This window comes from Cervus canadensis, chromosome 13 (assembly GCF_019320065.1).
Source record: "Cervus canadensis isolate Bull #8, Minnesota chromosome 13, ASM1932006v1, whole genome shotgun sequence".
NCBI lineage: Eukaryota > Metazoa > Chordata > Mammalia > Artiodactyla > Cervidae > Cervus > Cervus canadensis.
The window spans coordinates 5456209-5479565 of NC_057398.1; the positions used below are offsets into that span (position 1 = coordinate 5456209).

General features: G+C 52.0%; 1 protein-coding gene across 1 annotated transcript in view; it reads right to left on the reverse strand.

Moving 5' to 3' along the window:
* PLXNA2 (plexin A2) overlaps positions 1 to 23357 on the reverse strand; it is a 228887-nt gene that overhangs the window by 124283 nt on the left and 81247 nt on the right. Inside the window, exon 4 of the mRNA XM_043485126.1 lies at positions 1538 to 1672. Coding sequence (XP_043341061.1) covers positions 1538 to 1672 — 135 coding nt within the window. The remainder of the gene's footprint in view (positions 1 to 1537; positions 1673 to 23357) is intronic.

Below are 23357 nucleotides of genomic sequence, written 5' to 3' on the forward strand. Positions count from 1 at the left end.
CGGAGAAGGCAAATTTGAATTATTTGAATTTGTGTGGTGCCCATCTACCATTTGAAAGAAATAACTGTTTGTCTTATAAACAAAGAAAAACAGAAAGGAAAGGCAGAGCATTTATAGCCTCCAACCTGATGCTAAAGATTCCCTTGTTAGATTCCAAGCAACTGAAGGAGAGTGACCAAGTTCCACTTATTTTTATGTTTTTCCAGAACGTTGTTCCCAATAAATACATGATCAGCCATTTTTTTTTCTTTTTTAGGGTTACAAGTTCCCATCTGGACCTGTTTATGCCTTGATCATGGGGGTTACATAAAGGAAGGTAAAAAAAAAAAAGGGTGGCTTCAAGAAGATGTGTTATAATTTGCCAACGATTAGCCTATGATTTGTGTCATCTCTTCTGAGAAGGAATTTTCAAGTTAGAGTTGCACCCCTACTTTCCTTATCAGGTACCATCAGGTACCTGTTTACCTCTGCCTCCCTTCCCGCCTCCCTTGTCCCCAATTCAGAATTCATAAACACAAACACGGAGGAGAGAAAGAGAACTCTGGGCCGGCTGAACCTGATGACAGACGCCTGGAATCTTTGCAGAGTGTTTTGAGAATGATGCCCGAGCAGGGAAGCACCTTGAGAAAGCTCTCTGGTCCCCCAGCACAGTATTATCTAGTCCCCCTTATCTAGCCTAAGTCAGTGTCCTCCACACCAAGACAGAGTCACGGTCCTTTCTGCTTCTTACAGCCTTGATCTTACCATGTCAATGCCAAGACCACCGCCACTGCTGACCAACTGTTGACCCACTGACAATGAGTGGAAATGCAGCCAGCTTTTCCTAAGGTCTAAGCTTTGCTTCCTGCATCTCCATTGCTTTGGTGAAACCCCATCTCCCCTTCTCTTGTCCTTCACTGCAGCTCTCCTTGCATTTGCCTTCTCTCTGCTCCTACATATTCATTCAGATCAAATAAAACCCCGAGAGAATAGCGTTGCATCCAGGCAGGTGGGGAACTGACTCGGGGGTTACCCAGCAAAGGAGAGAGGTCCATTTCTCAGGGCTCTCTGTCTCTGCAGGCAGAGTTGCAGCTCCTCAGAGCTGGCCAACTTCTACCCTGCATCCCTCTAAGACTCAGGCCAAGATTTTTTTTTTTAATCTCTTTCTGGGGCCCTATCTTGGGTCTATCTCTCCCAGGACTGAGTCCAGCCTGGAGGCCTGGATTATTTACACCTCTTTGGCTCCCTTGAGCAGCAGACTCTGTGGGCCCGGGGCAGTAAATCTACCTTCTAATCACACCAAGCTGCTCTGCGCAGTCTGGCCCGTTTTTGCGGGGCTGTTCATCATGTGCTCAGACAGGGTCTATGGCCTGCAGAGAAGCTCCGGGAAGTGACTGGCCCCAGTGGCTTCTCCCTGACTCCCTGCAAAAGCTTCCCGGGGCCTCTGAGCAGCAGGCCCAGGAGTCTCTCTTGTTCCACGGAAAAGCTTCTGCACAAAGGTCATGGGTTATCTGCGCCTCCCGGGCTCTGGAAAGCAGGGGTGGGTGCCGGCACTTACCTGCCTCTCAGACATGATGTACAGGTAGCGCTGGTCGATGGAGAAGGCCATGTCCCGGAGGATGGGGCTCCCGTCTTTGAGCACGGAGACCATCTCATATTGGACCCCGCCGTGGGGGGGACCATCGGCTCGAATCTGAGAAAGAAACAAGGGCACCCTCAGCATCTGTACTCAGCAGTCCCTTCTGAATTCCCTGCCTGAGCCTAGAGCAGGTAGTTTATAGAAGACAATGCTCACGTCCGGCCCCCAGGAGCTACCCTGAAGCAGGCTGGGTCACAGGGAAGACAGAGGTGCTTCTTAGTTCAAACAGCCCAGTTTCCACCAAGAGGAATCCTTTTCCAAGCAGTCTGAGCGTGCTGGTCTGAACCTTCTAATGGGGGGTTTACTTGTGTGTACATACATGTCTTTAGGTGCGATCTGAATGTCCTTATGTGGTTACTCTTGTGCGTGTATGGATGTGTTCACAGCACTGTGTGATGGGGATGTGCGAGTGTGTGCTTATGCACACTTGTTTGCATTTGGGGTAGGAGAATCAACATCTACACACAATGGTTCCGCCTTGAGCAGGTAAGGGAGGATGGTGGGACCAGCACACAAACCATTAAAAAACTGGTCATCAAGAGATTCAAGATTTTAGGATCTCAGAAAGAGATTTCTGCCCCCGCACCCCCACCACAGCAATATCCCCTGAATGACGTGTGCAAATCCACCAGGTGATTTTGGTGAGCCAGGAATCCCCAAGGACAGAAATCTGAGAGTCAGTCTCAGAGTCCATCCCAGGATAAGAAATCAGGAAGAACCGAGAGGTCATCTAGTCTGAGGCTTCTCAGGCTGGATGTACATTAGAATAATCCAGGGACTTTTTAAAACACACGGCTGGATCCATTCATCAGAAACTCTGTGCTTGGGGACCCGGCATCTTCTTTGGGTTTCAAAGCTCCCCGGGTGACACTAATGAGCAGCCAGGGTTTAAAAGCACCAATGTCGCCCAGGGTTTTCAAACCAGCATGCCCTGAGAACCACCTGAAGGAAGTGGGAAATTCACCCCTGGGACTATCCCAGAGTTTCTGATTCAGCGGGAATGAGGCCTGAGAAATTTCATTTCTAATAAATTCCCAGCCGATGTGGATACTCCTGGGCTGGGGGTTGGAGAAACATCCCCTTAGTCTAAGCAATACATGAAGCGTCTTGGTAGCTCAGGGGGTAATGAGTCTGCCTGCAATGTGGAAGACTGGGGTTCGATCCCTGGGTCAGGAAGATGCCCTGGAGAAGAAAATGGCAAGCCACTTCAGTATTCTTGCCTGGAAAATCCCAAGGACGGAGGAGCCTGGAGGGCTACAGTCCATGCGGTCGCAAAGAGTTGGACATGACTCAGTGACTAACACTCCAGTTCTACACAGAATTTGGAAAGCCAGTGGAGAGAGGCCCCTGAGGACAGTCAGCTCATTCAGAAACAAGATGACGGGGAGTCCATGGTTTGAACGCACTCCTCCTGCTAGGCTTCCTGTTCCCAACACAGAAGCTGACTGTTGACCAATATTGCCAACCCGGGCCGTTTCTTTGTTCTCTGTCCATCTAAACCCCCCAGTTCAAGCCCACTTCCCCCATAAAGCCTTCTCCAATATCTCTACCACACTAATTGCTCCTCACCCTGAGGGTTATTTTTTCCCCCACCAGACATTTTGTCCTGAGATTATAATCAATTGACTTGTTCATTGTATATGTATTAGCTAATTCGTATTGACTACCTACTTAAATTGTTCTCTGATTGCCTCACATGTGCGTAAGTCCACCAACATTTTGAAGGCAGGAATGCTTTCTGTTTCTCTGAGGACCAGCCTCTGAGGACTAGAATGGAACTGGGAACAGAGCTGATGATGGATAAAAGGGAATGCTTGAGAAATGCTTATTATGAAGGGCATGAACTATGATCCAGCTGATAAAGTGTCGTGGGCTCTTTAGGGCTAAATCAAAGTTGAGGTCAAAAGACGGTTTTCTCTGGATGATTTTAAGATGAAGTTTCTCCCTCCTATTTGCTTTGATTTCTCTCTTGGACTTCTAACCATCTCCTTCCCTCTGCCCATGTCTCCCACCCCACTGAGAGCAAGGACTATGACTTCTTCATCGCAAGGGCTAAGCGTGGAGCCTGATGGCACAGGAAACATGCACGCATGGAGGAATGGATGCATTTTCAGTCTTTACTGGCCAAGTCGGGAAGCTCAGGAGCATTTGTTTACTGCAGACTTGGAAAGTTGGACTAGTGCTTCTATTCAAATTTTTCCAGCCTCCTAAGAGTTTGTGTACTTGAGGGGCCTGAGCAGGGTGTGGCCTGCGATTGTTGACTTGGGCTGGACTGGTGTGGGTAAGAAGGAGACCTGATCCCACTGTGGGGTGGGGCACAGTGGTTCTGGAGTTCCTAGTGGCGGGACCAGCAGATTCCTGCATGAGGCCCTGTGCCTATATCCCAGGGTGAACACTGGAGCAGGGCAAGACTTCTCCTTGCCTGCTTCGTGGGCGACTTTGGTGGGAGCTCCGGCCTTGAAGACGAGGAGGTGACCACAGTGCAACCAAAGAAACTCTGCTCTCAGCCACTCTTACCCCAGAAACTCCCCTGCAGGATGAACTCTTCTTTTCCCCTAAGCTCCTCTTTTGACCTTTTTCTTCCTAACTAGTGGCTTCCTACTGTTCCAAGTTGTTGCCTTGGCAACTGTCATTAAAGCCCCCCCCTTCCAGGGAGGGGTGAGGGGGCTATTTAGTTCATTTTTATTGGGTGGAGGAAGACTCAGGGTCGGCAATGATGCGGTGGGGCCCCAGCTACTGCCCTCCACCCTGGAGCGAATCTCATGATGGATTCAAGCAGACAGAAGAACAAGGGTCTCAGTCTGGGAAAACGCCCCACAATTAAAATAGTTCCCCTTAGCTTTCAGAGCAGCATTCTCTCTTAGACGGAGAAATCCAAAATTTCCAAGAGATTCTTCTAGAAACACAGTAGCTTTTAATCACAAAAGTTCTCAGGCAGGACTTCCCTGGTGGCCCAGTGATTAAGAATCTGCCTTGCAACACAGGGGATGTGGGTTCAATCCCTGGTCAGGGAACCAAGATCCCACATGCCACGCAGCAACAAAGCCTGCGCTCTGGAGACCACAAGCCACAACTGGAGAGGGTCCTTGAGTCTCAACGAAAGATCCCCAAGACACAATGAAGACCCTGAATGCCACAACTAAGACCAAATGGACTCAAATAAATACATTAATATTTTTTAAAAAAGACTGTTATTAAAAAAAAAAAAAGTTCTCAGGCTACTGCAGGAGGTAGAGGGAGATGTGATAGTCATGATTTCTGATTGGCTTAACCTCAATATCCCATATCCATAAAATGGGAGAGTTCAAGCTCTGCTTTCTCCTCGGAAAAGGAAATGTCCCAGAGCTGCGTGCCATCTCCCTGTGGCAGCTGCTCCTCTCCGAAGCTGTTTTAATTCTCCTCCAGGCACTGACTCAGCCCCAAGAGCTGCAGAAGCATCACCCCACTTCAGGGCTGGCCAGCTCAGCATCTCCCCACCTGGGCAGGCTGGTTAACCCTCTGCCAGATAAATCAGCCTCCTCCCCAAGAGGCTGGGCACACCTACTCAGAAGGAGGAGTACCATGTCTGGCCCTCCCTCTCTGGGCCCTGGGACTAGATGGTACCCATGGCCAGGTTGGGGCAGAATCTTCCAAAGATAGTTATCATCACATACTCTGGTATGTCCCCGTTAGGACTAATCCCAGTCATTAACTTTTTTTTTCTGAATAAGAAGCCTAAACGGTTTTTTTTTCCTGTCTACAATCCGAATCTTTCAATAAACCAGTTGAAGCCAGAACCAAACCTACAGAACTCTGAAAACATCAGAGCTGAAACTAAACCAGAACAGAAAATGTTCTTGATACTGAACCTGAACTGAACTATCCAATGTCATTCCCTCTAAATCCCTGGAGAGGGGGGTAGTCCTGCCGGAGAAGTCTGTGCTATTCGCCTTGAGCTGGTGCAGCCCTCTGAGATCCCGATGAGAAGACAGAGAGGATGGAGAAGGGGGACAGGGGGCTGGGGTCCCAAAGATGAGGTGCGGGCGGGACTGGCAGGCTGAAGGCAGGACGGGCCAGGTGTGGGGCAGAGACCTCTCCCTTCCCTGATTCCTCTCTCTCCTTGCGGGCAGCACACCGAAGTGCGACACCAGGTCCCGGGGTTTCTGCTCTGACTGTGTTCTTGCTCTTGTCTGGGCTTGATTTCTGCCTGACGTTCACTTTCAGGTCAGTTGCCTCACCTCCCCGAGCCTCAGTTTCCCTCTCTGAATAGGGAGAATCATAGACTCAGGAAAACTGCCGGAGCTATGGGGCTTTGGAGCCCGTCTCATCCAAGCCCTTCTGCTCGTGGACGCAGACGGTCAGGGCTGGCCCTGGGGCTCCCACTGGCTCCATCCGGGGTGGTCCAGAGGAAAACACGGCTGATGGAGCACTCCCTGGGACTGAGAAGGGACAAGGGTGGCCCTGCTCTAATTCAGGCCCAGGGGTCCCCGTCTTTCCTGCCTTGGAAGTTTTCAGTTTCGACGTTGCTCTCCATCCTCGCCAGACACAGGATGGTGGCGGTGGAGATTGCGGCAGAAACCCAGACAAAAGTGCATTTTAAAATGCAACAGCTTGCGTCTGTCCTGTCCACAAAGTGAGTTCTCTCCAGCTTTGAAGCTTGCACCCCAGGGCCAGGATTCAATGACCAACAAGACGCTGAAATAGGCCGTGAACCCAACCCCAGAGAAGGGCGTTATCAGACCAGGCCGCACAGGCCCCAGCCAGATAATCCAACCAGGCAGAGGAGGAGCGTGGAGATGTGCAGGGCAGGGAGGGGATGCAGGCCAGGCGGGGAAAGCTGGTCACTGCAACCCGTCTTTCTGGTTGGGCTCCTCCTCTCCTGGGAGGGTGGGACCTCAGCGGACACGCAGAGTTAGCGGTTGTCATTTTGCTTGGACACCACTCAGAAGGTGGGACAAGATGGACAGTGCCCTACCCTGGAGGGCGACAGTCTCTACAGAGACCAGCAAAAGAAAAAAAAATGTGCCTGAACCATTGCACAAGGAGGTGGAGGCTAGGTCTAGTCAGAATTCCTATTGAGAGGAGCCCCCCGCTGCACAGTGGGTGACCGCAAGAGACCGTGCCCTCCTTCTCAGGAGGGCTTTGAACACAGGATGACTTCTTTGGTTCATAGTTAAATGAGGACCTGCCTCAAGGTAGGATGGACTTGGTGGATTTTTCAAAGGGCCCTGTTGGCCTAAAGAATTTAATAATAGCTACCATTTCTATTGGAGCTTCCTTGGTGGCTCAGCGGTAAAGAATCCACCTACAAGGCAGGGGATGCCAGTTTGGCCCCTGGGTGGGGAAGATTCCCCTGGGGAAGGAAATGGTAACCCCCTCCAGTATTCTTGCCTGGAAAATCCCATGGACAGAGGAGCCTGGTGGGCTACGGTCCATGGGGTCGAGAAGAGTTGGACACGACTTAGCGATTAAACGCACAGCACACACAACCACTTCTATAGCTTTGACAATGTGCTTAACAAAAATGGACTCATTTAATCCTTACGAGCCACCCCTGAAGGACATATTATTACTGTTCCCATTGTACAGATAGGAAATTGGAGGCACGGAGAAGGCCGTCACTTTCTCAAGACCACACAGCTAAAGGGTGGCAGAACTGGGTTTCCCATACAGAGTCCAATTTCTCAGAGTCACTCGGTGACTCTTCTAAGAAATATTAACGGGTGCACGCAGCCGTTCACTGCAGCTGAGAACAGGGGAGACGGGCAGATGAGCGTCCAAGCCCTGTCTTTAGCTGCTCTTCCTCTTTCAGACCCCAAGGCCACAGTGGGACAATCACCTGTCTCCTAGGGGTGGTGGTAAGCTCAGAGCCTCATTTGGGAGGACTATGCTGGGAGGCTAAAAGTCAGCTGATGAGGGCTGGCTCTGGGGCAGGAGGAGGTGAGCTGAAATCCACGGGAGATTTACTGCCTGGTCTTCCAGGTGGGAGGGGCCTCTTCGAAAGGAGAATGAAATAGTAATCCTATTAGCAGTCACTTGCCTTTAAATCACAGCTAGGTCTGCACAGAAATTAATGACAGCCTCTTTACTTGAATATCCAATTCAAATCAGCATATCCAATTAACTAGCTTACCTGCAGGCCCCTCCAAACGCTTTTTCTTATGCATCAACTTCTTCTCTAGTTAGTTCTAAATTATGGAGCTTTTGCTTGGGATCTGACACTCTCATATCGCTCCATTAGTACTGGTAGGGGTACTAGTAGCCGTAGTATTTTTGTAATAGTTGCTGAGGAGCCATAGAACCGGGGATCTTCTTGGGCGTCTCGGTAGGAAGCAGACTGGTTTGAGAGGCAGCACCCCGCAGAGGGAGGCGCTGGTTTGTGTCTGCAGGGCTGGGATCTAATCCCAGCGTTCTCATTAATTGGCTGTGTGACTTCAGGCAAGTCGCTTCACTTGTTTGTGTAATAGGTTCCGTAGCTGCCAGATAAGGGTGGTAACTTCTGTCCTCAGAGCTCAAGCAGGATGTTGTGAGAATGAAATGACTTATTAGCCATGAATTTCAGGACTGTCCAATATTCATTCAAGACATGACCTCCTGGGAGCTAGGCTTGTGTTGAGAGCTGGGGACGCTTCGAGAAAGGGTCCCCTTTGAGAAAGGGTCCCCTTAAGAAGGCCCAGGAACGGGCAAGTGGACAATCTCATCAGTCCACACACACCTGGGCTACCCCGTGTGACAGAGGTTTGCGGGGTGAATCCAGGGAGACTGGCAAGGAGGGGAGGGCTTCCTGGAGGAGCTGATACCGAAACGGAGAAACAGGAGGGGAAGGAAATGCACAGCCTTTGGAAACTTTATAAACTGTGACATAAATATAGAAGTGCGATTGTTACCTCCAAGCCCAGATTTCCTGGAAACCTGGTTTGTCAGACCTGAGTATCTGGAGGGTGAGGCTTTCGCCACGTAGTCACTGAGGGCTCAACAATTTCAGCAGGTCTTACCACTGCGTGTCCTACAATTCCCCTTGGAGGAGGCCTTTATTATTTGATTTTATTTCTGCCTCAGGACTCTGGGCTTGTGTGGTGTATAGTGTGTGTCCACATGCATGAGTGTGTGTGTGTACACCGAGACAGTTAAAGAAGGCAGAGCAGCCTGCTGCTGCTCAGGCTGAACTTGGGAGTGAGTTTAATGAGCGTGTGTATCTGCAGCTGTGCATTGAGGGCTTCGAGGGCGAGGATTCGTGCTGTTTATTTTTGTAGAGTTTCATGACCCGAATTATTTATAGATTGAAGTCTCTGGTAGATTCGGTCCCTGAGAGTCTTCCTCCCTCTCTCCAGCACCCACTACACGTGAATCCACAGGCGGACACAGACACACCGCAGCCCCGACCTCCAGGGTGCTGGAAGGGGCTCAGGGCCCCTCCCTCAGCCCCCAGTCTGCAAACGGCAACTAACCACGCGGAGTCACACACAGTCCAGTGGGCTGCCGCTCCCTGGAGGACAGTCGGGAGCTGGCCCCTAAATGCTCGGATAATTGCAGAGGAACACAGGAGCCTGGAAAACTTGGCCTGTGGGTTGCATGGAGCCAGGAGAGATGAGGAAGACGGGGACTAAGGACCCTTCCTGTCAACGAGATGGAAGGAGGTCACTGAGGTGTACTAAACTTTGAGAACTCCAGTGACCCTCATACTTGTGTGCATGCACACATGTGCACACACACACACATTCCCACACGCACATACATGTGAGCACACATGTGCGTGCACACTCACACATGCACATCCTGCTACACACACATACACATGAGCGTGTGCACACACACACACACATCCTGCTACACACACATACGCATGAGCACGCACACACACACACACACACACACACCCTCCCACATACACGGGGATGCTTCCTGCACCGGTCGCCAGTGAGCTGTCGGTCAATCCTGGGGCTTTGACACTGGAGACTGACATTTCCAGGTTATTCCTGTTTCTGTGCATGTCAGGGATCTGCCCTAGATAGTAATCAGGGGGTGGACGGGCTAGCACACGGGCCGCGGGGCTAGAGGCTCCTGGATTTCAGAAGGCCAGGTCGGGGAGGGTTTTCTACTGGAGAGCAGGGAGGGGGTCCCAAGAGGAACCACTTGCCTCTGGACTTCTGCATCTTGGGACGGGCTGAGAATTCTGGCTGCTGAGCACAGGGGATGTGGTGACTCTGTACTGAGCAGGGACTCTGACCTGGGGTTGGGGAGGTTAGCTGGGGTTCTCTTCTAAGTCATGGCTTCTCTGCTCCTTATCAGCCGGGGGTGGGTGGCCGAGGCATCACCACCCAACGGCCCGCAGAGCGGCGAGGAGCGGCCTGTCTTCATGCTTTCCTGGGGGTCAGGACCGACTGCACTTCACAGGGGCACCAGCTCCTGTCTCTGGGCCTCGCCCTGTACCGCTCAGGGGAGAGCAACCCCGAGGCCCAGAAGTACCAGAATCCAGTGTCTTGGGTCTCCCTGTACCAGGGAGGGCTAGCAGAGGCCGGGGAAGGGGCAAGAGAAACCAGGAGAGGTGAGTGACGTGAGGCAGTTTCGGAGCAAGGGGCTCTGACCCGAGACCAGCCCTGCCTTTCAAGGATGCTCCAGCTCAAGGCTCGGGCAGGTCAGGAGGCTCCGGGAACAAGCTGAAGCTGCCAGGGGCCGAGGAAGCACTTGATTGTTCTGGGAAACAATAAGATAAACACAGCGAGGGACGGAAGAAGCATTAAGCAGCCTCAGATGAAATCAAATCACGCAGCGGCAAAGCGATAATTCACCGGGAGCGCACAGAGCTGGGGGGCGGGGAGCGTGGAGGGGTGGCAGGAGGAATTCATAAAGAATAATGAGCGTCTCCTGCTAAATCCAGAATCTCTGTTTACCCAAAGCTCTAGCAACGGTGGAGCCTCAGGATCTCCATCCAAGCCGTCACACCCAGATGACTGTCCTGGGGAGGCCCTGGCCGTGTGGGGATACAATCTAACCGCTTAGGCTTTTTGAACTGGGAATGATTTGGAACTAACCTTTAGGTCCATGTGGGGGCAATGCCGCCTTCACCAAGCTCTGAAATAGCATGCCGAGAAGACCAGGCACATGGACACATGCCCCCCAGGGTTAACTACTACCTTGGAAAATTTCCAGGGGGCGCTGGCGGAGCGGGGTGGGGGTGGGGCAAAGGAAACCAACACTTCCTGGGGCTGGATATACAGAGGGCTTTTGAATGGCTTATCTCCCTTTATCAATTAGTTCAACATATTTACAGAACATCTATTGAGCATGACAACCAGTGTGCAAAAAAAGCTGGAGACACAAATGTGAACAATCTTGAAAACACTCTGCGGCGGGCCTTCCCATCTTACAGCATTAGAAACAAGTATTGAGCGTAGGATCACGCTGCTAGGAGGCAGTGGAGCAGACCTCCAAGCAGAGGCTGCCTGACTGCAGAGCCTGTACTGTCTCTTTCACTCTGCCCTCCCCTGGGGCCTCGGTTTTCCCTAAGTCAAACAAGAGGACAATGCCTGCACCGGGACTAAAAATTACATCTAGAAAGTGCTGGGTGTCCCTGGAGATAAGTCCCGGGGAACAAAATAGATCATATAGCTGTCTCCTCCAGGGTGACAAAGAAGGCCACCTGCAGCTGGAAAAAGAGCAAAAAAGGGCGGGTGCTGAAGAGGGTTATTACACTCTTTAATTAACTCATTCTTTTCAATGGCCTAAAATTGCCCCACATTTTATAATCTGGAACAGTAATCTCTTGCTTTCATTAACACCGAGGATGGCATTTCAGGCTGGAAAGATAGGAAGGGAGGTCTAGGCTGTGAGCATGGCTTTCTGACACTGGGCTTGTGCCTGAGTGCAGGAGACTCCCTGAGACTTTAAAAGGAAAAGTCATTTTTTAATGTGGCATGTGTCTACCACGGTGCAGAAAATGCACGGTAACTGAGAGAAACACATCTATGTCGCTGTATTTCTCTCCCCATTGCTAACGGGCCAGGTCTGAGTCTTTATTGCCTCTTATCTGCGTTACTGCAATAACCTGAGAAATCTCCCTGCCTCCAGCATATTCCTGCTCTAATCTGTTCCACCAAACAGTGCCAGATTAATCTTCTTAAAACACTTATTTGATCCTGCCTTTTCTGTATGCAAAATCCTTAAATTTCAGGTGTTTGTAATTTTCTTTCTCTAGCTTATCTTGGCCGCCTATTTTTTTAAAATGATGAACACACACTACTTTTGGAAGATGAAATAAAGGAAATCACTGCATGCATCCATGCACACACACACACAAGTTACCTGAAATTCTCCCAACTGAAAATTTAGAAAAATTCGCATGCCTCAATGTGTCATGCAGGTCATTTGTCTAGCTCACATGACCATCTCACCATTTTCCAATTGGGTCCCCAGGTTCTTGGTCTTTATACCTCTGCTTAAGAATTTATTTTACTTCCTCGATCCTAATCATCCTTCAAGGCCCAACCCAAACACCACCTCCTCCATGAAGTCTACACCAGGCCCTCCTTTGAACCTGCACAGTACCCAGCATGACTCCTGGCAGAGGTACTTGTGAACATGTGCAGTTACCTTTCCTGAGATCGTTGACAGTCCCTGGAAAGCAGACCCTGTGTTCTGTGCCGCTCCATATGCCTTATGTACTCGGTACTACCGTGTACTGAGTAGGAACGCGGGAACACATACTGATGGGGGGATAGATTCTTGCTGCTGAAACCAGGCAGGAGTGGAACACAAGTCACAGCCTACGCTTATTTAATTCCTCTTATTGTTAGACAGAGCTTCCCAGGTGGCTCAGTGGTAAACAATCTGCCTACTGATGCAGGAGATGCAAGTTCAGTCCCTGGGTTGGGAAGATCCCCTGGAGAAGAAAATGGCAACCCACTCCAGTATTTTTGCCCGGGAAATCCCATGGACAGAGGTGTCTCGTGGGCTACAGTCCATGGGGTCGCAAAGAGTCGAACATGACCCTTTTAGAGTCACTAAACTGAACTGTTTAGTCAGTTTAGACTGAGCGACTAAACAGCAACAACATGTTGTTAGATATCGTGCCAAGGGCTTTATGCACATCTCATGTAATCCTCACAAAGGCCTTATTATCCCAGGTCATAGATGAGAAACTGAGGCACAGAGGTGGGAGTAACTTCCTCAAGGTCACAAAGCTGGCAGGCAGCAAGACAGAACTCAACTCTCTTGGGCCTCTGTTTTCCCATTTCTAGAAAAGAATGGGGAGAGAATGAGGCAATCATGTCCATATATCTACCCCATCCCCCACAACCAAATCTTCTGGAACTCGGCACTCACGCTGCTCACATTAGCGTCTGCTGAATGATCTTTTTTTTGGTTCCCATGGGATTGGTAAGAGCTCTGAGCAGAAGGTGTTGGAGAAGACTCCTGAGAGTCCCTTGGACTGCAAGGAGATCCACCCAGTCCATCCTAAAGGAAATCAGTCCTGAATATTCATTGGAAGGACTGGAGCTGAAGCTCCAATTCTTTGGCCACCTGATGCAAAGAACAGACTCACTGGAAAAGACCCTGATGCTGGGAAAGACTGAAGGTGGGAGGAGAAGGGGGTGACAGAGGATGAGATGGCTGGATGGCATCACCGACTCAATGGACATGAGTTTGGACAAACTCCAGGAGATGGTGATGGACAGGGAATCCTGGCATGCCGCGGTCCCTGCGGTCACAAAGAGTCGGACACGACTGAATGACTGAACGGCTACAACTCTGAACATTCAAGGTGCTGCTCTGAAAACAGCCTCTAAGCTGGAGCTCTGCTGGCTCAGTGACAGACGGAGAGTGAGGGTTAGTGTCACGAAGATGGGGTCAGAGTTGAGGTCTGAGGAACAGGGTCCGAGAAGGGAAGGGCAGTGAGGATAGAAAGCCTCCACCGCCTGAAATCCGGGGCGGCCGGTGGAGCTCAGAGCTGCCCTGTAGGATCTTCGGTGTCTGACTTCCTGGCAGAGCCCAAGCGGGGAGCAGACAGCTGAGGAAGGGTCTAGCTCCCTTAAAAGATTCTGTTTGAAGAGCTGTCATCGTCACACCTTTCCCCATCTCCCCTCCCAGGAGAGGGACTTTAATAATGAGCTGCTTCATGACAACAGACCCCTAATTAATTCACTGCTGTTCTTCGGGGGCCAGATCATTCTAATCCAGGGGGGCTGGGGGTGGGGTGGGGTGACGAGCAAGGACCGTCTCGTTTGCTCGATCAGCCATGGACTCTAGCCGCCTACCCGGGCCTCGCTGCTCAGAAACCCTTCCTGGTCACCAGTTTCTCTCAGGCTGGACACCTGCTTCTCCTCGATGCCCGCCCCGTCCTGGACTGACACCCCACAGCTGCCGGGCACAGTGCCAGCACGCAGCTCCTGCTGGGGCCTGGGTACCACACTGCCTGGGGCAGGTGCCAGGGGCTCACGGAGGGGCTGGCGAAGGCGGGAAGCGGGCTCGGCCTTGTGCTCCGCAAACCTCGTACCGCCTTTTCTCTGAACAGAATATCCTGTGGGCTCCAGGGCCAGCCAGGTGCAGACACTGCCCATCTTTTCCAGCTTCCCATCCTCCCGACCCCTGAGAGGGTCCTGCTGCCCAGAAGGCGATGAGCCCCTGGACTCTGGGCAGCCTCACGCCACGGCACCCAGGGGGTGGCTGTCTCTCTGCAGCCGATGGGATTCTTCCTATGAGGATGTGAGCGGAGGACAGGGGACTGCCCTAGGGATGCTGTGAAACTAAACATAAAACACCCCCTCAAGGCAGGTCACACTTGGAAAGAAAGAAAGAAAGTGAAGTCACTCAATCGTGCCCGACGCTTTGCGACCCCATGGACTGTAGCCTACTAGGCTTCTCCACCCATGGGGTTTTCCAGGCAAGAGTACTGGAGAGGGTTGCCATTGCCTTCTCCACACACTTGGAGATGATGGGAATTAAAGAGTGCCTGGGTCTCGTCTCTGTGAGGAGGGCAGCCTCTTCAGAGGGGTTTGCCATTTCCTCTCTGACACGTCAGTCTTCCCTCCTGACAGGTGTAGACTGTCCAGTCAGGGCTGACGTCTTAACTGGCTGGGGGTGGAGGCCACACCAGGGGCACTCAGCCAAGGGAGTTAATTTTCACTTTCTTCATCTGCAAAAATGGTAAAAAAACAACAAACGGAAAAATACAGCCAGCATGACAAGGCTATGGTGAGGACAAATTAGATAAGGAATGTGGAGACAACTGGGAATGTGGAAAGGGCTGCGCGGAGGTGAAGACTTTCTGACTGATTTACTCCTGACCCACAGACTTGGGTGGGACCGGACTGAGGAGGAAAACTGGGCCGGGAGGGACTTCTTCAGGGGTTCTTTGGGGCCACTGGCCCCCAACTCTCAGCCCTTTCCCAGGGGAACAGCTGGGGAAGGAGGCGGGGGCAGGCAGCGAGGGCAGGAGCGGCAGGCACCCTTTGTGGGGTGGGAGGCTGCTGTCTGCTTTTGAAGGTGGCCTCTGAGCGCAGAGGGGTGGTTTTGCCAGAGTCTCCCCAGGACCTGTGCTGGGGATGCTGAGGGCGGAGGCCGCTGGGCCCCCAAAGGATGGCTGCGTTCCGCTGCAGACTCTTTCTGCTCTGTGAGAAAGAGGCAAGTGAGGGGGAGGCCCCCGGGTTTTCCCCACAGAGAGAAGGCTGCTCGGGGCAAACCTCCCCACTTCTAACCTGCTCCTTAAAAAGAAAGAGTGAGGAGGAGCTGCAGCTTGGCTTTTGTGTAAAGTACTAAGGCACCCCCCACTCTGTGCCCCTCCCACCCCCCAAATCCTCTCTATTTTTTTCCTCTTAAAAGAGCGCTCCACCTCTCCAGGGACCGGAATCATTAACTGAACGGCACTTTGCCTCTCATGGCTTTTGACAATTTGGCAGTGAGCTGGAAAGTACCAGAGAAACCGTGAAAAAAAAAAAGCAGAGCAGGATAGGGTGGGCCAAAGGGGTGTGTCCCGAAGACCAGCCTGGAGTGAGCCCGGCCCTGAGCCGACCCCCCGATACTCGGGATGGATCGGCCTCTCTCATCCCGCCAGCTCTGGGCGTCCGCCCTTCTCTCCACCATCACTGGAGGTTGCCTGGGGCTGGCTGGCTAGACAATGGCTGCCCCCGGGCGAATCAGGAAGGGATGCCCCTCACCCTACCTGACACCTGAACCTCACCACCACTTGCAGAGGAGGGTCCCCTGAGGACAGAGGTCTGGAGATAGACCACGGGGCTGGGCAGGGAAGGATGGGCCTTCCCCACAAGGAGAGATGGGCCTGCCTTTGCTGAAAGCCCAAGTCCCGGGCATCTCCAAAGAGGAAAGCAAATGGGGAGTGAAAGGAGGGTCATGGATTTCCCAGTCAAGTGGTGATAAACAAAGCCGAGAGAGAGAACTTAGGCTGGACATCTGCAGGACTGCTCTGGACCATCCCAATCGTTAGGGAGTGATGGCTTTGAGGGGATTTCCCAGAGGGGACCACGGGTCCCCGGCCTCCCTGGTGAGGACCAGAGAACTCCTGAGCCTCTGCGCCTGGTTCAGTCTCCTCTCCCCATGCTCAGAAGGTCGCCTTCTTCACTAACCCTGGAATGCAGCGCAACTGCCACTAACTGAGCAAGTACTATGTGCTGCATGAGGCAACGGGTGCCTTATTCCAAGTACCTACTTAAATCCTGCAAGCCCGTTTTACTGGTGATGACACGGGGCCTCAGAGAGGTCAGGTTAGCTTTAGGTCACATGGCCAGTAAGTGGCAGAGAGAGATGAACCTGGGTCAGTTTGATTATACAGTCTTTGACTAAGCTGCGTGCCTCCCCAATGATGCTGGAAAAGATTGAAGACAGAAGGAAAAGGGGACGGCAGATGATGAGATGGTTGGACGGCATCATTGACTCTATAGACATGAATTTGAGCAAACTCCAGGAGATAGTGAAGGACAGAGGAGCCTGGGGTGCTCCAGTTCCTGGGGTCACAGAGAGTCAGACACAGTGGCTGAACAACCACGCCTCCCCAAAAGGCTTTCACTCTTGTCTTATAAAGGATGTTAACGTCTTACTATCTATCATTTTAAGGCTCTTATTCTGCTGTCTGAGCCCCAATAGAAGTGCCCACAAAAATGATAAATTCCTAGAAGCTGAAGCTATCGAGTTCATTGTATTCAACTTTCAACAGAGTGCCAAGCACAAAGAGGGTAATTAAAAAATTGCCTTCTGTCCTTGAATTAAGTTAGAGCTCCAGAAAGCCGCAAACTTGGGCCTCTAAAGCTTAACCAGCAAGTTTCACTTTCCTCAAAGGCCTTATCCACTTGCCTTTTATTGTTGGTTACTCCATGAGAGAAATTCATTGAATGATGTCTGCTACAAGGACATCAGAGCCGTGACACTTCAGTGGAAGTTAATATAAGAAACTGCCATATACAAGATACTTCTGATTTTGATGTCAAACTTTTTTCCTGGTTTCCTGCCCTTATACAGAATGTAATGTCTAGAAATTGTCTCTCCTGAAAAATAAAAATCTCTTCTATTGGAGATTAAAATTTTGTAGTTCATCCCATTTCCCTTTTTGATATGGCTGCCAGGATACTCAGGGCAAATTTGAGGCTGGGTGCTGGTGTCGATTTTGACTTTATTCTTAGCAGATTTATTTTTGCTCCTCTCACGACTTCGACTTTCTAGTTCAATGATGGTTTTCGTTATAAATGTTTGCCAGTCTTTTATGTCACCTAATTCTTTATTTGGAAAGAAGTGGGCTAGTACATATAAATGCATATAAATAATTATTTTCAAGCAAGTGCTCAAACACTCTGCAATGCACAGGCTTGCATTTTGCTGTTTGATGCCTTGAGGTTGTCTCAGGTTTTTGCACAACGTGTCCATGTCCTTTGTAGGCAGGAGCTGACCAGGAGGTGTTTCTGGGCTATTTCCAGGATGGTTTTAGTGTATGTGAGAGGGAAGAAGTGAGGAGATTATCGCTCATAACTTAAGAGCCAGAAGTCAATTTCCATTCTGTTGGGTTAATGAAAATCCATACATCGATGACGGGTTTGGCCCCTAATACTGCTTCCTCAGATCAGTTCAGTTCAGTCCCTCAGTCGTGTCTGACTCTGCGACCCCATGGACTGCAGCATGCCAGGCTTCCCTGTCCATCACCAACTCCTGGAGCTTACTCAAACTCCAGCTCCCTAGCTATTTGTAAAATGGAAGAATGAATGAATAAGTTAATGAATGAATGCCTCCCTGAGCCAGGAGCTTCTTCTCCTAGGAGAGGAGGCAAGGACTGGCAGGAAGCCCTATCTTCAGGCCACAGAAGGGACTCCAGATCACTAGGAGTCCAAAGGAGCCATGCTCTTCGTCCCAGCCTCGTCCCCCTGCCGGGATGAACCTGCTCATCACCTGCGCTGTGGGTGGCAAAATGGGTCCGTGTGCCGGGCTCTATGAGATGTTCCCCGCTCCCACCTTGAAAGGGACCCAGAGGCCAGCCTGCAGGGGCTATGGGGCGGAAGGCGGTCTCTGGGATGTCTGCTGTCACCAGCAAGCCCCTTCCACCTCCTGCCTGCTCATCTCTTTCTCCCTCTCTTCCTTGTGTTTCTCCTGTCAATTCCAGTTTCTCCGCATGTCTGTTACCCCTCTTTGTCTTTCTCTGTGCTGTGTCTCTGCCTCTCTCCCTGTCTCTCTCCAACACACGCACACACACACATCTCCCCCGGACCCCCAGGAGAACCTCTTAGAGCCCTCCTCCTCACCTCACAGACCCGAGATACCGCCAAAGGGCAGAAGAGCCCAGGCTGGAGCCCAGGGTGCTTGCGCCTTCCAACCTGCCCTGCCTTCAAACCTGTACTTCCATTCTAATCCCAGTGGCTTTGCCCACATCAGTTGGGCTAATTTTTTCCTGTAATTAAATGGGAGCCCCCCCACCCCCATTCCATCTCTAATCCCAGATAATTAGCTCTCTGATTGCCAGCGCTGGGCAGGAAACCTCGTGTTTGGAGAGGGATTTTGGACAGACGGATTAGGCAAACACTATGCAGGAAGTTGCATTGGGAAAACAGGCTGTTCTCAAAGTTTGTTGTGAAAAGAGATTTGTGGTGGGCAAAGGGCCTGTTCCCTCCAGGTGGTCTGAGCTGCCTCTGACCCCGTCAGGTTCTCCAACAAAGGATAACTTTACTCAGATTTCAGGATCCCTCTGGCGGGCTCTGTTTCCAGCCCACTAAGCTGAGGGGATTCCGCGGGTGGGGGGTACTCCTTCCTGCTCATGGACAGGAGAGACAGGGGGAGAGGCCCACAGGTGTCACCCCCACATGCTGGCTGGGTGGCTGCGATTCAGCTGCTTGGTCCTGTCCAACTCTTTGCAACCCCATGGGCTGCAGCACGCCAGGCTTCGCTGTCCTTCACCATCTCCCAGAGTTTGCTCAAACTCATGTCCATTGAGTCAGCGATTCCATCCAACCAGCAGAGCTGGAAGAGCCCAAGTTATGCCCAGGGCAGGGATGACCAGCTGTCGGCAGCCTCGCACTTGCTTCTCAGCTCTGCCATGGTGGTTTGCTTTTAGCCTTGAAGGAGTCGTTTGCTGTCTGAGAGACTCAGTTTCCTCTTCTCTAATAGGATACCCTCCTTGCAGGGATGATCATGAGGATCACAGAAGAAAATGTGGATTACAGGAAAAAAATGAAATGCCACCCCCGGGGCATCCTCTCTACAGGACAGCTGATGACACAGTGTCAGTGTCAGTGACAAGTGCCAGCCTCAGCTGGAGACCCTGACGCCCAGGACTCCTTGTCCCCTCCCTCTCTGAGGTGTCCTCCCAAAGCCTCTCGGAGCGGGATTTATTTCTCCTTATTCCCGGCACTTTCCCTACCCCCGGGGTCAGCAGGAGTCATGGTGTCTTGTTATCACCCACTGTATTTGATTAACCTTTGATCACCACCCAAAACCTAGGCAGCATATTAAAAAAGCAGAGACATCCCTTTGTCGACAGAGGTCCATCTAGTCAAAGCTATAGTTTTTCCAGTAGTCATGTACAGATACGAGAGTTGGACCACAAAGAAGGCTGAGCGCCAGAGAACTGATGCTTTTGAACTGTGGTGCTGGAGAAGACTCTTGAGAGTCCCTTGGACTGCAAGGAGATCCAACCCGTCCATCCTAAAGGAAATCAACCCTGAATATTCATTGGAAGGACTGATGCTGAAGCTAAAGTTCCAACGCTTTGGCCACCTAATGTGAAGTGCTGACTCTTTAGAAAAGACCCTGATGCTGGGAAAGGTTGAGGGCAGGAGAAGGGGGTGACAGAGGATGAGATGGTTGGATGGCATCACCGACTCGATAGACATGAGTTTGAGCAAGCTCTGGGAGATGGTGATGGACAGGGAGGCCTGGCTTGCTGCAGTCCATGGGGCTGCAAAGAGTCAGACATGACTGAGCGACGGAACTGACTGAATGACCTGGACGCCCATCTGGATGTCTTCCTGACATGGATTGGGGGGCGGGCACTCTCTGGCCCCTGGGGTGACCACAGGACGGCTTGAACTCTGAGGCACCTCCTTCTCTGGAGCTATGGGGAGCCTTGAGGTTGGCTCACTCTGGTTCTGAGAGGAAGGGGCAGGAACCCATGCCGGGGACCTGGGCTTTTAGAGCCGGGAGAAGGCTTGTAGGCCTGTGGGCTGGCACCTGGGGGATTTGCCCAGCCTGCTGGTCAAGGCGCCCGGCCCTGTGTTCCCACAGTGGCGGCTCCTCCAATGGGCTCAGGGTGCGGGGGAGGAGGGAGGCCGGGGATGGATTCCAGATGGGCTATCAGGTTTGCCCACGGCCCGGCTCTGAGGCTCCTCTGGTCTCTGCAGCTCCCTCGGCTCTGATTCAGCCACAGGGCGAAAGCCCGCTCTGGAATGCCAGTGAAACCCAACCCGCCGCTCCCACCAGCCTCCCCCCCAACCCCTGGGCACCAGAGACAGCACGCTCCTTCTCTGCCCCTTCCCCGCTTCCTGGTGCCAACCCCCCACCCAGTAAAGCAGGAACGGTTAGAGCTGGGAATAGCTCTGGATCTCTGACCTACTTCCTCCAGGGAAAGAAGTAGCCATATACGGTCCTGGGTTCAAGTTCTGGATATCTGAGCATGAGGTGCCTGCATGGGGAATCGGGGGGTAGAGGGCAGAAATGCCTCGTGTCTCTCTGACTCTCAGATCTGTCTGGCTCGCTGCGACCCAGGCATGGGAGGGAAGAAGGGAGAAGCCAGAAGCAGGCAGAACAAGGCAGTCAGACATCACTGGGCTGCTGCCTGGCTCCCAGACCCACAGTGGCTTCTCACTGAATCCACTCAACAGCCCGGAGCGGAGGGGCGCTCTCTCCACCTCTGTGCCATAGAGGAACATACCGGGGCTCTGGGAGACCTGGAGCAAAGACAGGACCACAGCATTCCTGAAAAGCCGAGTGCCAGGGGTCCAACCAGTCCACCCTAAAGGAGATCAGTCCTGAATATTCATTGGAAGGACTGATGCTCAAGCTGAAACTCCAGTACTTTGGCCACCTGATGGGAAGAACTGACTCACTGGAAAAGCCCCTGATGCTGGAAAAGATTAAAGGCGGGAGAAGAAGGGGATGACAGCGGATGAGATGGTTGGATGGCGTCACCGACACAATGGACATGAGTTTGATTAAACTCCTGGAGTTGGTGATGGACAGGGAGGCCTGGCGTGCTGCAGTCCATGCGGTGGCCAAGAGTCGGACATGACTGAGCGACTGAACTGACTGACTGACGTGCCAGTGATAGTGCTCACGGCTTTGGGGATACAGAAACAAATGCAACAGCCATCACGCCACGGAAGCCAGGACTGTTTTCCTTATGCCACATAATTAATAGATTAATTACTCTCATAGAGGGCCCACCGGGTCTCATAATATAATAGACTTTCACATGCCCTCACCCACTCATTACTGTTTAAACATGATCCAGTTCCTTTCTGTCCCACAGAAGGAGGAAGGCAATATTGTCAAAGCGGAATGAGGGGATCACGCAGGCCTTCCTGCCTGACTCAGTGTCCCTTCTGGTGTCAAGGTTCTGCTCTCTGGTGAGCTCATTTTAAAGTTTCTGGAACCTTCCAGCATGGCCTCCTCCATCGGGGGCGGCACTCCTGATTGCTCAGGTCTGCCTTGGTTCGTTTGTTAATGACGGGCAGGCTGGAGGTGATGCTACGTTGTCAGGGTTGATTAGCTGGGCAGAAATTTGCATTTTGCTTCTGAAAGCCAGCTTGGGGTTGGCTGGCAGAAAGCAGCAGGGCTCCAGCTTCCGTAGAGAAAGCCCCGGAGGCCAGGCATTTGAATTAACCACAGAAGCCTTTTCTCCCCTCTCCCCCTGCTTCCTCAAGCCCCTTCTTCACCTCTCCCCTCACACCACAAGGCTGGTTAACCACAGCAAGGGTCTCTGTGAATGTGCTGGCAGAAGAAAAGGCTCCCCCCCCCCTTTTTTTTCTTCTTCAAAGAAGACACAAACCTCCCTCCAGCCTCTCTGGAGAATCAGCCAGGGAACAGCCTGTCTCAAAATGCCATTAAAACATCTCTCAAATTAAAAACAGTCCTGGAAGGTGTAACCTCACGAGAGAGGTTCAGTGAGACAGGAAAGGTGTTCTTTCAGTAGCCGAGTGTGGACTAGCGTCAAAGGCGCCGGCCCAGGCTCAGGTCCTTGGCTCTGTCCTGGGACACACAGCTAGCCCGGGGCAAGACGTGTCACCTCCCTGAGCTCTGACCTCACCCTTATTAATGACACAAACACAACTGTTCTCTTTCTGCTCCCTCCTTAATTTCAGGGAAGCGGCCCCGTTCCGCGCAGAGATAACAGTCCCGGTTCTCATCACACGCCATCTTCCGTGCCTCCCTCCCCTGCCCTCGCTCTCAGCCGCGGTGCTATTTTAAGTTGAGGCTTCCAGCCAAAATCCGTACTTTATTAATTACGCGTCAACTACTCTCTGTAATGTTTAATGCGTTTTCCAGATTGTATCAAATCCACAGTGAAGGGAGGAGTCTGAACGTGGCCTGGGTGCCTGGCAGGGAGATGCCGGGAGGGGGTGGGATCCGGCCGGACCGTGTCTTCTGGACTCGGTTCCCTTCCCCTGCCCAGCCCCCACCCCGGAGTCTCTGTTAGGGTCAAGTCCCCATCTGGATCACCACTCCCCACATAAAGCACAGGCAGCATCCCGACTGGCAGGCAGGGAAACCTGCCTCGGTGGGAAGGGCCGCAGGGCTGAGGACGGTGGACATCCATCCGCAGGCGGGGTCCAGGGTTGAGCGGTGGTCACCAGTACGCCGAGAGAAGGCTGAGATGACGCTGACCATCTGTTCTCCGACGAGCACACAGAAATAGCGATTGTGTTGGCTCGGGGAAAGGCTGAAGAGACCTGGATCTCACACACCCTGACCGCGAGGTTCCTTCGGCTGTGTGATTTGAGCGGGTCCTTCAGCTCATCTGGGCCTCAGTTTACCCATCAGGAAAATCAGCATTCACTCCAAATGACCTCTCTGCTCCTTCCTAGCCTCTTGAGCCCTTTGTGTTTCTTTCTAGACCACAGGAGAAGCGGAATCTCTCTGGAAGAATACAGAGATGAATCCTGCGTGCTTCCTGACCTCCGGGAATCCACAACCAGGCAAGAAGAGCAGACAGCACCACAGAGGAAACAAAAATAACAGCCAACAGGCCCCTTTCTGCGTGCTTTACCCGTGGCAGTGGTGACAAGCCCACAACAGCCCCACTGAGACAGGCGCCGCTGTTCACCCATATCGCTGA